General features: G+C 58.8%; 1 protein-coding gene across 1 annotated transcript; it reads right to left on the bottom strand.

The window, feature by feature from the left end:
- Positions 1-7,773: 7,773 nt before the first annotated feature.
- On the bottom strand, positions 7,774-10,768 carry NTN3 (netrin 3). The gene is made up of 6 exons (XM_074346488.1): positions 9,339-10,768; positions 9,079-9,267; positions 8,843-8,992; positions 8,621-8,671; positions 8,419-8,493; positions 7,774-8,123 (listed from the first exon to the last, which is right to left on the bottom strand). The coding sequence occupies exons 1-6, from the start codon at positions 10,264-10,266 to the stop codon at positions 7,774-7,776; spliced, it is 1,743 nt and encodes a 580-aa protein (XP_074202589.1). The 5' UTR covers positions 10,267-10,768.
- Positions 10,769-13,266: the final 2,498 nt, after the last annotated feature.

Raw genomic sequence — 13,266 nt, forward strand, 5'->3', positions numbered from 1 at the left:
ACCCCCAAACACAGCACCCGATACTCCACTCCAGCTAAGTCTCTCCTTTCCTTCCCAGTCAAGCTTCTGGTGAGAGCAGGCTGTATCCATCTCCTCCCTCCTCGTCCTTCACGCCTTCACCACCCAGCTGCCAGACCTGATACCTCTGAGCCCTTACCTCCCTGGAGCGCCCAGTGCTGACCCCACTGTTCTCAGCTCTCCTCTCCCTGGGCCTCCTGCAGCCCCTCCCTTGTATATGTCTCCTTACCTCTCCTGCTGCTGATGCTCTTGTCCCTCAAATGTCCCTTTTGCTGCAGTCCCTCCTCTTCTCAGCCTAGATTTCTCTTGTGAACTCAAGTCCCATACCTCCAATGGCTTTCCTTAAGTCTTCCAACCTTCACATACTCCCTGTGACACCAATGCAACTCAGCTCTGACTCTCAACCCGCTCTGCCCCACTCTACCTGAAGCCCTTTCCTGCCCCTGACCCCCCTTCAGGATCTGGCCCTACCTGCCCTCCAGTGGCAGCGTCAGGAACCTTGACAGTGGAAAGTAAGAAAGGCAGAATGCACCTGTTCTCCTTTCTCCCCTCAGGCCAAATGGCTTCAAGCCTTGGCCCAAATGCCCTCTCCTTCACCAGCCCTTTCAGCCCTTCCGATATCCCAGGCAGGGCTGAGGTTGGCCTACCTGCACACCACCTCTCCTCATTCAAATTGGTTTCAACTTGGCACACTGTGGTGATGGTCTGCAATGAGTCCGGCTGTTCTACTGTATTGTGGCTTTTGAGCCCTGGTGTCTCACACCAGGAAGGTGGAAATGAAAGAAGGAAATAGATGGAGACTCAGGAAAATCCCAAACCACCTAGGCCCAAGAGAAAAATTTAATTCTAAATAATAACAACACGGAATATTCGCCAACTTGTTCTAGGGGTGTGATCTTCCCAGCAGACATCTTCACACGATGAGAAGGCAGAGCAAAGGGATTTTTCAAATACTGCTGGTGACTGGCATTCCAACAGTGACTACCAGGCTGCCAGAGAACGGGGAACTTGATAGTAGGCCCTTTGCTGATGGCACACAATGGAGGGCACGTGCCAGGTATAAAGGGGTGGAACTATTAAGGAGGTGTTAGTCACAGCACCGCAGGCCAGTTGGTTGGCCAACTGCTGCCGCTGGCCACAAGTTCAAATGCAGGTCTTACCAGGGCACCTGAGCCTATGGGTGGGACCTGAGCAGGGCAGATTCCTAACCTTATCAGCCACTCAAAAAGGTTCCCTAAATCCCATTCTTGGGCAGAACACCTTTTTCCCAGCCAGGTCTGGTCTACCCACAGGCAGGGGCTGGGGTTGGAATGGGGCTCTGCTAACCTGGGGTATTTATCTTCTGAGCTCAGCAGTAGGTCTGGGGAAACCACCACAAAGGGCACAGGAGAAATCAGCTAGCTGCATGGAATGAGAAGCAGAGGAAGAGAACCCAGCTGTTGGCAGCTAGAATCTTGACTGGTCTGAATTCCAAGCAAAGCGCCTGTGACAGGTGTGCCTTGGAAGGCCGGGCACATAGCAGGCTCTAGTCAAGTATCTTCAGACCTGACAACAGAGCTGGGGTGGGAGGGAATCTTTCAGGTTTAATCATTTTAATAGGCATTTGATACACTTCCTGAATGCCAGTGCATCAAGTGCTGGAATACAAAGATGTAAAGCCTAGCCCTAGCTCTCAATGAACTTCTGGATGTGGGGACACGGGTGTACTGACCATGCCAACTCAGATGCAGATGCTATGAGAGAAAAGTACAGGGTGTCGGGTGCCCAGCCTGTGAGGAAAGAGGGGCCTGGAAAGCCTCCCTAAGCCAGCACCTGCCTCAGTTAGATCCTGAACACTGAGAAGGCCTTTGCCTAGGAAGCAGCAGAAACAGCGTGGGCACAGGACAGGTCTTGGAGAGCACGGCCACTTGGGGCTGGGGAGCCCTTCAGCTCTTTAAGTGGGCAGGCCGGTGCGGGTCATTCATGGTGCAGAGTCAAAGACAGCTCTACAGTCCAGCTTCATGGGCTCCAAGAAGCCAAAGGGTCCAAGACAGAGCCCTGGGGTTCATGGGGCCACTGAGGAAGGAGAATGCTCTTGTGGGCTGGGAGGTGGGGAGGGGACAGTCCAGGAAGGCAGGGAAAGAAATCAGAGGCAGGTGGAGTTAATGTATACACCTGGATCTTTCTAAGGCCCACAGGTTAACCAAGTTATGAAGGCTGGAACAATCCTTGAGGAAAAAGGAATTACAGAAGATTATCAGGGAATGATGGCAAACTGATACAAGGAAAGGCTGAAGGGGCAGAAACCAGGGAAACTTTTGGTGGGGACACAGGTAATGAATAAATTTAGTACACTACACAGCAGAAGGGCTTTTATTGGTAACAGAATCACCTATAGGTAAACAATAACCCTTAGTGTGTGTGGTATCCAATTAAAATTGTGTAACAATTAGGCAAACACACAGTTTCAGATTATGGGAAACAGGCCAAGCCACGTGTAGTGCCTTCTCAATCACCTGTAAAGGGAGAGCGCAGTCTGGGCGGGATGGAGGGAGAAACCACAATGGCTCACATGTGACCCCTGCCAGCAGAGCCCTGGGCAATACCTGGCTGAGACAGATAAGGTCCCACGGCCAGGTGGGGGAATTTAACTGCACAAGACAGAAGGAGATCCTGTCTCACATGCTCCAAGTGAGTAGGTTCCATAAGAGACAAAGGTAACTGCTAACAAACAGCACTTATCCAGAGGTTGGCACAGGCCTGCAGGGCCATGCACTGCCTTGTGGGCAAACAGAGACTCCTTTTGCAACATGAGCCTTTCCTCAGCCTCTCCTGTGTGCCCCTCACTGTGGGAGAAAGACTGGGGAGGGGGCACTACGCTCCTGGCCTCTGCATCCCCAAGAATTTTTCCCACCAGCTGCTAATGCTGATCTATTACACAGAAACTGGAGTCCTGGAAGGAGAGCAAGAGGACCCAGAGAACTCTGCAACCTCAGATCTGTCTCTATGTCTCAGAAGGTTTTATTTCGGAGATCTAATTGCGAGAAAGGTCTGAGAGCACCAACCCTCTGTCTGGAAGGGAAGGTGGTCCTTTGAGACGAGTGACAATCTGGAAGCTTCCCAAAAGGCAAATAAACATACAAGACAAGAAGGCCTCTGGAATCAATTGTGTGATTTTGTAACTCTAGTATCTTCCATTTTGCTGTTTAACCAACAAACTAGGGCTCTGTGACAGAAATGAAAAACCCACTATTCTGCCTCCATGTCCCACAAAGGCAAGAGCTTATTAATCAGTTTTGTTACTTTATTTCCTCTGTGTTTTATGGACATAAAACATTAGGTACCTCTAGGGTTTGGTCTTCTTTTCCTCATTCCATACACTCTCCCACTCTACTCTCTGGCTTCAGTGCCACACAGGAACAAGTGCCCAGAATGCTTTTGAACCCAGTTTGCTCTCCTTGGCTCCAGATCAACATATACCCAGGAAGTCTCATCCACCCTCAGCTCAACATCCCTGTATTCAAAGTCATCATCCATTCCCAGGCCTGCTCCCTTCCTGCATATTGTGTGTGGCATGGCCCTACCAGCTGCCAGTCAGCCAGTCTTGGAGTGTTCTCTAAGTCCTCTTTTATCCCTAGCCCTTCCCATTCCCACAGCCAATTGTCTCCTGGTCTTGCTCTCTTTTTGATCCCCACTGCCCTTCCTCGGTACTGGGCCTTTTGTCTTGCTAGGTGTGTTACAGTATCCCGTTAGGCACCCTTTACCCAGGGCAGCCCTTCAGCAGCCCATTCTGGCCAGAACTGTATGGTCACCCATGAGAGCACAATCTAACCAGTCACAAACAAACCCAAGATCCTTTAGTGGCCCACCACGGCTATCAGGGTAAAATTTAAGCTCGGGCCTGGTACTCAAAGCCTTCCTGATCTGCCGCCAGCCTAGCTCCTTAACTTCATCTCCCTCTCTTCACCCCAACCACCGGAGCTATCCACTGCCCTTCTCCCAACAGCCCGTGGGTGGGTGTGCCCCGTACTTCACACACTGTCCCTTTGCCTGGAAGTCTCTTTCCCTCACATGGTCTTGCCACTCCCATTCATTCTTCAAAATTTAACTCAAGCCCTTCTCAGGAGCCCCCACTAGAGGCCAGCTGGATTCTACCCCTCTGAACTCATATCAAGCTCTGTCCATTTCTGCAGGTGCACCTACCACAGTGAAGTTCATGGGCCCATCTCCCCACCGCACAGTAAGTTCCTCAAGGGCAGAGGTGCACTCAGTTTTGTAGCCACAGAACACAGGGCATCGTGTGAAGTATGATTTGGATAAATGTATGTTGAGAGAATAATGAAACTCAACAAATCATGAATTCAAGTTGATTACTGGTCTTATAAGGTGTTGTTTCTTTGATGTTATCTCCTTTTGGAAAGTGACACTTGAAACAGCCACTGAAACTGCTGCTTCGAGTTGAAAAGGACGTCTTTCTTCCCTGTACAGAGTTGTCACAACAGAGAAGGTATGCTCAAACAGGTCAAACTCTGAACAGGGTAAATGTTAAGTGCTTTTTTATAACCTGCTTCATTGTCCTTCTTCACTCTAAACCAGAAACCATCTAAAAGCAAACACTTAAACATATTTTCTGAGGTTGGCTCAGATGGTAATGAGAATTAGGAGCAATACAGTGTGCCCAAGGTCACCTGGCCTGCTGGACAGTCCTGGCAGCTGTGATCAGTGGTAGCTGGTGGGGCCCACCTGCAGGGGAACTTGCAAATTCAGGGGGTGAATTTTGTTATTGTTATGAAAAGCCTGCCTAGATTACCAGATTACCTCTGTATCCTCTGAAGGTCATCCTTCACCCCGACAAAAAACCACTGCACCATGGTTCATTTTAACAACCATTCAGGGAGAACCTCTGGCCTATTCCCTGCCAGGCAAAGACGAATGCGACATGGTCTGCTTCTAAACAGACTACTCGTAACTAGATAAGCACTTCACCTACAGCTTTATCTGAGGGCTGAGAAGATTAGATGAGGACCAACCTTCAGCATAAAAGGAAGTGCATGTGGGAGTAGTACCACCGGCCAGAAATGGTAACTGTAAAACCTTTGTGGGATTTTTTGATCTTTTCTTACCTGAGTTTGTTTCTCCCAGCCTGTATCCTTTAAAAAGAAAAGAACCTGCACACTTCTTAAAGCCATTAAGTCAATATTTCAAGGTGGCTACTATATGCTTGGGCAAGAAAGTGAAGATGGAACCCTTGCCCTCAAGTAAGGTAAACAGCTATATCTGCCAAATAATAGACAGTTTTTTGCCCATTTTTTCCCCTGCAATTGCCTGGAAGTCACAGCAAACATACACAGAAATAAGAAAAACCACTTTCCAGGGCTTCTGTTGGCTCTGGAAAGGCAGACAGACTCCTGACAGGAATAAACAGCTGGGGGAAAACCTCAACACCAGTATCACAACCACAAGCACTTGGGCCCCCAGGCCTGTACTTCAGGCACACTGCTAACCTAACAGCCTGTGCCTCTGCACAGCCCAGGTGGTCCTTAGACAACCTCCAGCCAATCCAGAAGACCCACTGCTCATTTATATCTGTCCCGAGTGAGGTCACCAGGCTATTAGCACCCTTGCCCGGGGAGGACCCTGACCGGACGCAGCCCCTCCCCAACCTCCAGCTGTGCTTACTCAAGGCTCAGAAAGCACCGTGCCAGGGGCCCTGTGGAAATGCTTCTGTCTCCCTGGCACAGCCTGGAAGACAACTGCCGCCTGGCACAGCGACCACCCAAGGCGGCACCCGCCAGACGGAGCTCAGAGGCTGGGTAGATACCTAGGTGGCAGGTGGGCGGGCGTGTCATCTTGGGGCTAGCGGAGGGCTGGGACTGGAGCAGCTGCAGGTCTTTAAAGGCAGAACATTATCTGAGAATCTGTTGCAATTTCGAGTCCAGAAGAGGATTTCCTACCCCGCAGAGGCGGAAAGCGCCCCAAGGAAGGAGTGACACAGACAGCTCTTTCCGACAGCCGCCTCGCCCTGAGCCGGCCGGGGCGCGGACAGCGCCTGGCGAGGGGCGTGGGCTCTGCCCTTGGGGTGGGTGTCCCGCAGCGCCGAGGCAGGCTTCGGCCCCATCTCACGCCCCGCCTGGCGCTCGGTCCTCGGGGCGGGCTGGCAGTATCAGGCGGGGGGCGGCAGGTAGTGCCAGGCGGACGGCCGCGGGCCCCGGGCGCGCGGGCTCTGAACCCCCGACCAGCGCCACGGCCGGCCCCCGCGCCCCGCCTCGGACCGAGGCCCCGCAGCCAGGCCCCCACGCCCCCTCTGTCAGCACGCCCCGGCTGCAGTGACAGCTGGCCACCCTGTCCTGCAGCCCCAGCGGTCCCCGCGCCGGGCCGTCAATCTCCTGCCCTCCCGGCCGTGCACCTACCTCCTCCCGCGGCGCGGGCCGCGAACCCACCTCCGCCGGCCACACCGCTTTCTCCTCAGCTAGCCGAGCGACAGGGAGCCGGCCTTTCTGCGCACGCGCGCGCGCGGCCCCGCCCCCGCTGAGACTCTCCGCCAGCTGCCCACCCGGGGCGCCCGCGGGTCTTGCTCGCAGTGGACCTGGGCATGCGCACAGACGCCGGGCGGCGAGGCGGCGGAGCATGCGCGGGCTCAGCAAGGGCCCGGGTGCGAGGGGAGGGGGCGCGAGTGAGTCGGGGGTGTGCTGCGGGGGCCTACCCTCCAGCAAGACCTGGAGCATCGGGAGTCCGGAGGGGTGCCCGCCCGAGTCGCTGCCGCGCCGGGTCACGCGGAGACCTGGGAACGCGCGTCCGTGTGGGCACGACGTCCGGTCCCAAGCGGGCGGAGAAGGGGAGCAGGGGTCCTCCGGGCGGGACTTGAGCGGTGGAGCCCTGAGGCACAGGCCAAGAGAGACGGCCAGACGGAGACAAGAGACAGGGACACCACAGGCCAAGAAAGAGGCCGAACACAGGCAAAGACGCAGCAGGGACAGGGACACGGACGCCCAACACGGCAGGCAGAGGTGACAGGAGGGACAGACGAGGACCAGAGGCCGCCGTCCTCGTTGGGGGAGGAGTCACAGCGCCCTCTGCAGGTCTTGACACGGGGCGGGGGAGCCAGTGGCATGGAGCCCCATGGGGGTCCAAAGACGTCTATGGTGGGTGGCCGCGGTGCTTCCTGGGTAGTCAGAGCGCTCTCTGGCGGATCACAGAGTCCATGGGGAGGGTGGAGTCACAGCGGCTCTTGGGGGTGTTCTTAGACTTCTATAGGTCCTGGCGTCACAATGGGATTCATAACTGTTTAGGGAAGAGGGGGTCACTTCCTTTTGGGAAAGTGGGAACGCTGAGGGATCACGACATCACGGGGGAGGTGTCACAGGGGCCCTTGGGGTGACACCTCCTTGGGGTGTTCGCAGAGCCTCTAACCGTTCGGCTGTGAAAGCCCTCTGGGATCACGGTGCCCTCTTGCAGGGGGGCAGATAGCTCCAAGGTGGGGGACCAAGGAGTCCTCTGGAATGACATCTGCCAAGGGGGGCCTCGAAACAACTCTTTGGGGCTATTACATCCCTCTGGGTTGGGGCGGAGGTTTCATTGTGTCTGTTACACCCCTCCTGGGCAGGAGCTCGAGGCACTGAGGGAGGCGCGGGGCAGGGGCGGGCGAGGGCCCAGATGGCGACGCGCGCGACGTGAGCAAAGACTCCTCAGCAGGCTGATGCACTGGATGAACGTGCGCCTTGATGTGTGGGAAGGGCCCCGCCTGGCCCCAGCCCGGTCCCCGCCCGGCCTGCGGGCTCAGGCCGCCCCGCAGCGCCCCCGCCGCTCGCGCCGCTGCAGCCTCCGAAGGCGCCTCGTCCACGCATCCCGCCAGGGCAGCACGAGGCTCCCGCGGGCGGCGCTGAGCCCGGGGCCCCGGCCCCCGGGGACCCCGACCGCGGCCCCGGGCCCGCCCCCCAGCAGCAGGTAGCGGCGGCCGGGTAGCAAGCGCGGGCAGCCGCAGGCTGCGTCCCGCGCCGGCACCCACAGCGCGCTGCTCCCGCGCCGCGCGCGCTCCTCGCCGCTCCGGAACACGGCAAGCACGGCCACCGGGAAGCGCGTCCAGGAGCCGCGCGCCTCGCCCCGCGCGCCCACTGCCACCTGCACCGCTGCAAGGGGGGCGAGAGGAGGCAGGTTCAGGCGGGGCGGGGCCCGGAGGGGGCGGGCCGCGCAGAGGAGCACCCGGCGGCGGCGCGTGGGAGGGGCGCGGAGGAGGAACCCACAGGGGACACGTAGCATCGCGAGCACACGAAGGCCACGGGGGGCTGACAGGGCGGGGACAGGGACAGCGGAGGACCAGAGGGGTGTGGTATGGCCTTGGGGTCCAGCTAGGGTCAGGGTATCCAGAGGGAAAGTAAGGGCAAGGTGAGGAGGTCGAGGGCAGGAGGCCTCAGGGCAGCCTACCGTAGTCCTTCCTGCAGAACTTCTTCAGGCTGATGCGGTAGCTGCCACGGGCGGGTTTGCAGTGCAAGTCGCAGTCTGGGAGGAGGGCGCAGGAGGAGGTTGGCACAGATCCCCACCTCCTTCCCCCATCCTTTCCTCTTCCCTTCCTTGAACCCATTACCCCCTCCCCCTATGGACATGGTGGTCTGGGACCTCCACTCACCCTGGGGCTCCACAGGGCTGCTCTCCTCAGTGGGTCCAGGGACAGGGGTCTCTGGAGAGGATGGGATAATGGCCTGCGTTTGAGGGGGGCAGGGGACTCTGCAGGGCTCAGGAGACAGTTGAGGGGGGCAGGGGGATGTGCAGGGCTCAGGGAAGAGGTAGGCAGCAGAGAAAGCTGGGGTGACCTCGGCTGAGGTGGTCTAAGCAGGGCGGCGTCACTCACTAACGCAGGGTGCTACTGGAGAGCGGCTCTGCTGGAAGCCAGGGGCACAGCGGTTGCAGGTGAGGCCAGTGACGCCATCCTTGCAGGGACACTGGCCTGTGGTCTGGTTGCAGGTTTTGCCAGCAGCACCAACAGGGTGACAGTCACAGGCTAAGGACAGAAGTGGGATGGTCAGAAGCCCATCTAGGGATGTGGGAAACCAGAGGGTGAGGGTGTATAGGTGGCAGGTGGCTCACCCCTGCAAGCTCGGCGGTCACTCAGGGCACGGCCCAGGTCTCTATAGAAGCCCTCCCGGCAGTAGTGGCAGTGCCGGCCAGCAGTATTGTGCCGGCAGTTGAGGCAGACACCGCCACTGCGGCGGCCAGACAGTCGGTACAGCTCCATGTTGAAGCGGCAGCGGCGGGCATGGCCGTTGCAGGAGCAAGCTGCAGGGAAGGATGGGTCAGGGATAGGCTCGCCTGGTCTAAGATCCCCAGGCGACCCTCCAGGGCCTCACCAAGGCAGGCGTGGGCTTCCCGGGCAGTGGCCCGCTGCCATGGCCTGTCGCAGTAGAAGGGCTTGCAGCGGCTGCAGTCCGGGCCCTCGGTGCCATGCCGGCAGTCGCAGATCAGATGGCCCTGGGGGTCCAGCAGGCACCTGGAGGCATGCCCATTGCACTTACAGCGCCCGCCCACCTGGAGCTCAGTGGCAGAGTAGGAGTAAGGGACCATGGCTGTGGAGTCTCTGGTGTCCCCCAGCATGGTAGGCCTTGTGAGCACTATTTGAATGTCTGTAGCGGTCACCCAGTCTTGGAGCACTGGGCTGCTGTCCAGATCCAGGCCTGGCGGGCTGCCATCCTGCACGCTGAAGGCCAGAAGGCCACCACCGTCAGGCTGGGCCTGGGGCTCAGGGAAGCACAGGGCTTCAGGCCCTGGGCCAGCTGGGCCATCAGCAGGGGCAGGCAGTCGGCTGTAATCCAGGCCACAGCAGGAGGAGAAGAAGCCCAGTGGAGCCCAGCTTCGGCCATGGTCCTGAGACTTGAGCAGGGCCACGGATGTTGGGGGTGGCGAGCAGAAGCGCAAGCTCACGAACACCAGCTCAAAAGCCTTGCCCAGGGGCACTGTGAGGGTCACGTTGAGGGGCACCTGCGTTAGCGAGTCCGAACGCCAGCATAGAGGGCTTGTGGTGCCCCCTGCGGAGGTTAGGAGGCTGGCAGGGTGTGCCCGCCGCGGATCGGAGGCGTCGCAGGCCCGTGTGGCCGGCCGCCCGCACGTGCTGGACGCCTGCACCTCGCGGCCCAAGGCCGCGTTCACCAGGCCGGGCACACAGCCGCGGGGCGCGCCCCCCTCGTCATGGCAGGGGTCGGCGGGCGCCGGTGGCCCCGGGCTCAGGGCGGCCAAAAGTGTGCCCGCGGTCAGCAGCAGCCCCCAGGGCCAGCCGGGCATGGCCGGAGCCGCCGTGGGTCAGCCAGCCAGCCGGGGTCCCACGCCACTGCCCTCGGGAGAGAGAGCCCGCTCCGAGGCTCTGCCTGCTGGTCCTCAATGCCGAGCAACCAGAGCCCCCAGGCGGCCCTAGCCGGGGCCCAGAGGTGGGAGCAGCTGCGGGCACGCCCTGGCCGAGCGGAGCAGCGGGGATGTCGGTGAGTCCTCCCGCTGGGCCTGGAGCAATGACAGGCGTCGCCCCCGCTCTCGGTGCCTCCGCCTGCAGAGGCCCCACCCGCCACCCGCCGCTCGCACTCACCCACCGAGGGCCGGGTAGAGCAGGTCTCCCAGCCTCCCGGGAAGGGCCAAGGGCAGGCGGGGCCTGGGGCTCCCCAGCCGCCGCCTCCTCCCGGCTGCAGCGAGGGCGGGCGAGCTGTGCCAGAAGGGGGTGGGGGGCGCAGCAGGCGCACGCCTGGGCCCAGCCGGGGGCGGGGCTGCTCGGGCCGTGAAGGAGGGAGGGGAAGGGAGGGGAGGGGAGGGGGCCTCGTCGGCAGAGCCGGAATCAGAAGCAGATTCAGACACTGGCTGGGCCAGCGGGGGAGGGGGCTGGGAGGCCCTGGAGTCGGGGGAGGGGCTGGGGAGCCAGGAATGTGCTGGCGGGAGGGGTTGGAGGGGTGGCTCAGCCACGCAGCCCATGGGGGACCACCCAGTCGGCCCCCGGCCTACAGCCAGGCTTTGACTGCTCCTGGGGTTGTGCCACGTGCTGGGCGGGGGTCTGGCTGCCTCCTCCCTCAGGCAGGCTGGGCCCTGCATCTGAAGACTGGGGCCCAGATGCTCCCCCCACCCCCATCCCTACAGGGCACATTCAGGGCAAAGGAGGACAATCCCGGCTGGTGGTTTTGGGGTATCCCCAAGGCAGCAGTCTGCTCTAGTAGAAAGAACCCAGGATTGGGGCCAGGTCTGATTTTGAATCCAAGCTGCTCCAATTTCTAGTTGTGTGGTTTAGATTCCTTAACTTGCCCAAGCCTCAGTTTCCTCATCAGCCAGATGCCTATAATTCAACTTTGCCAAGCTGTTGGGATATCATTAGCTACATAGGTATCGGATGTAGCCAGGGAGCTCACTTGGGTCCCTCCTGCCTCATGTTCAGGAAGGACTGCACCCCAGGACTGGCCTGAGCTCACCTAAGTGATGAAGCTGGCATTCCCCACCGGGATCAGGCCAAACTCTTGTCCCAAACCACCCCTGGGTCTCTGAGTGTCTACTTGCATCACCATGATAGGCATTAAAGCTGGCAGGGAGGAAGCTGGAGCTGTGCATGTATGTGTGTGTGTATGTTGGGGTGGGGGGCAGGTATAGCCCACTAGGTGACAGGGCCTTTTGGGGTTCAGGGCCTTGGTCAGCTGTTGAGGACCTCCTGTGACAGGTAGGGAGTCGGGTTTGATCCATGGGGAGGGCCGAGTCACAGACAGTTCAGTGCTAGAACTCCTGAGTCCCAGCCACATACTAGCAGGTTTGGGCAGGGAAACAGTCCAGCTGGGTAGCCTGAGCACCATCTGGGGGTGAGGCAGCTGCAACTAAGAATGGCCCCAGGCAAGAGGGGCCAGAAGTTGCTCTGGACAGAAAGACCCCTTCCCCATGACGTTTAGGTCCTTGATGGAGGGAGCCAAGTATTTCAGGAAGGGTCAGCCCCATGCAGTGGGGGCAGGGAATACAGGAATACATCCTACCTGGGAGCAGCTCTGAGGCCTGAAGTTTCAGATGGGAGGCTGACCCCAGGCCAGGCCCAGCCCAGCAGCAAGTGGAGGACACCACATGGGTGTCTGTGTAGGCGGGGGCTGGGTCAGAGATAGTGCAGGGATGGACAAGAAGAGGATGGAGAGAAGAATCCTTGTGCTGTTTAGGAGAGGAGGGACAGGAGGGCACTGAAACCTCCCAGGGTATACTGAAGAAGAGGAGGATGCAGGAGGGCTTGACTTTAGAAAAAGAGCAGCGGGAAGACTGGATGGTGGGGGAAGACAGTCACCCTCTGGTCAAGGCCCTTTCCCAGGCCTGAATAGCACACATTCAGCAGGGCGGGTAGGGTGGGTGGGGTGAAGGGACTGATGGGATGACAGGAGACTTTAGAAGGACTGAGACAGGAGGGCCAGAGGGGCTGCTAGCCTCTCCCTTCACCTCTAACAACAACAGGAAGGCCAAGGGTGCCCCATGCCCCAGAAAGCAGGTGCCACAGGGACCTGTCCCTCAACTTCTCGATGAAGAGATTAAGCCCCTTGTAACAAACAGCCATGCATGAGTGAGGGAGCTGACAGGGCACACAGTTCTGCTCTGGGATGGGTGAGGTTCAGAAACAACACTTTTCCAACCATCCTCTTCAAGGTTTTTCTGATCATCAGCCTCAAAACTCGCTGGGATGGGAGGAGCCCTAGTGGGAGAGTGAGGGATGTGATAAATCCTTCTGGGATTGTTAGAAGCAAGGAGGTGGCCACAGTGGGGAGAAATGCACAGGCCCAACACAGTGGTTCCCCAGGGCCTGAGACAAACCTCCAGCAAAACTGTGGCTATCTGGACTTCAGGAGTCCTTCCAGGAAGGAGGAAAGCAGGGAGCAGCTCTCCCTGCCCAGCACTGCAGGTTTTGTGTATGGCCCAGCCTCCTCATGAGTTGGGGTTAGGGTCTGCAAAACATCTGGTGGCTTCTAGTGTGGGTATAAGGTCCCCAGGGCTTAGCCTGCAGTGTTGATCAGGGCCAGCTGGCACTACTAGCTCCCCAGGGAGGAGGCTGCAGGCAGCCCAGCCTCTTCCCTGGAACGGCCCTAGGGTATGCATTCTCTTCTGGTCCCTGGTGCAGCCCTGGCAGATGGTGTGATAGGAGTTATGAGGGGGCCTTCCCCACAGCACCCAACCCAGGATCATTTCTTCTTGTGGACTCAGCCATCTGGCTCCGGCCCCTAAATAGAGCCTCTCACACCTCACAGTTCTCTGCAGGCCCTGCCCACTCTTGGCACCTTAGGAGAGGCTCCACCT

The sequence above is a fragment of the Camelus bactrianus genome, chromosome 18 (genome assembly GCF_048773025.1).
Source record: "Camelus bactrianus isolate YW-2024 breed Bactrian camel chromosome 18, ASM4877302v1, whole genome shotgun sequence".
NCBI classification, from domain to species: Eukaryota; Metazoa; Chordata; class Mammalia; order Artiodactyla; family Camelidae; genus Camelus; species Camelus bactrianus.

Excerpts from the sequence above, each read along its gene's own strand:
- NTN3 (XM_074346488.1), bottom strand. The coding sequence starts at position 10,266 with ATGCCCGGCTGGCCCTGGGGGCTGCTGCTGACCGCGGGCACACTTTTG. Across the intron at positions 8,672-8,842 it reads TCCAGTAGCACCCTGCGTTA|AGACCCCTGTCCCTGGACCC; the intron begins GTGAGTGACGCC and ends CATCCTCTCCAG. Across the intron at positions 8,124-8,418 it reads GTTCTGCAGGAAGGACTACG|CGGTGCAGGTGGCAGTGGGC; the intron begins GTAGGCTGCCCT and ends CCCCCCTTGCAG.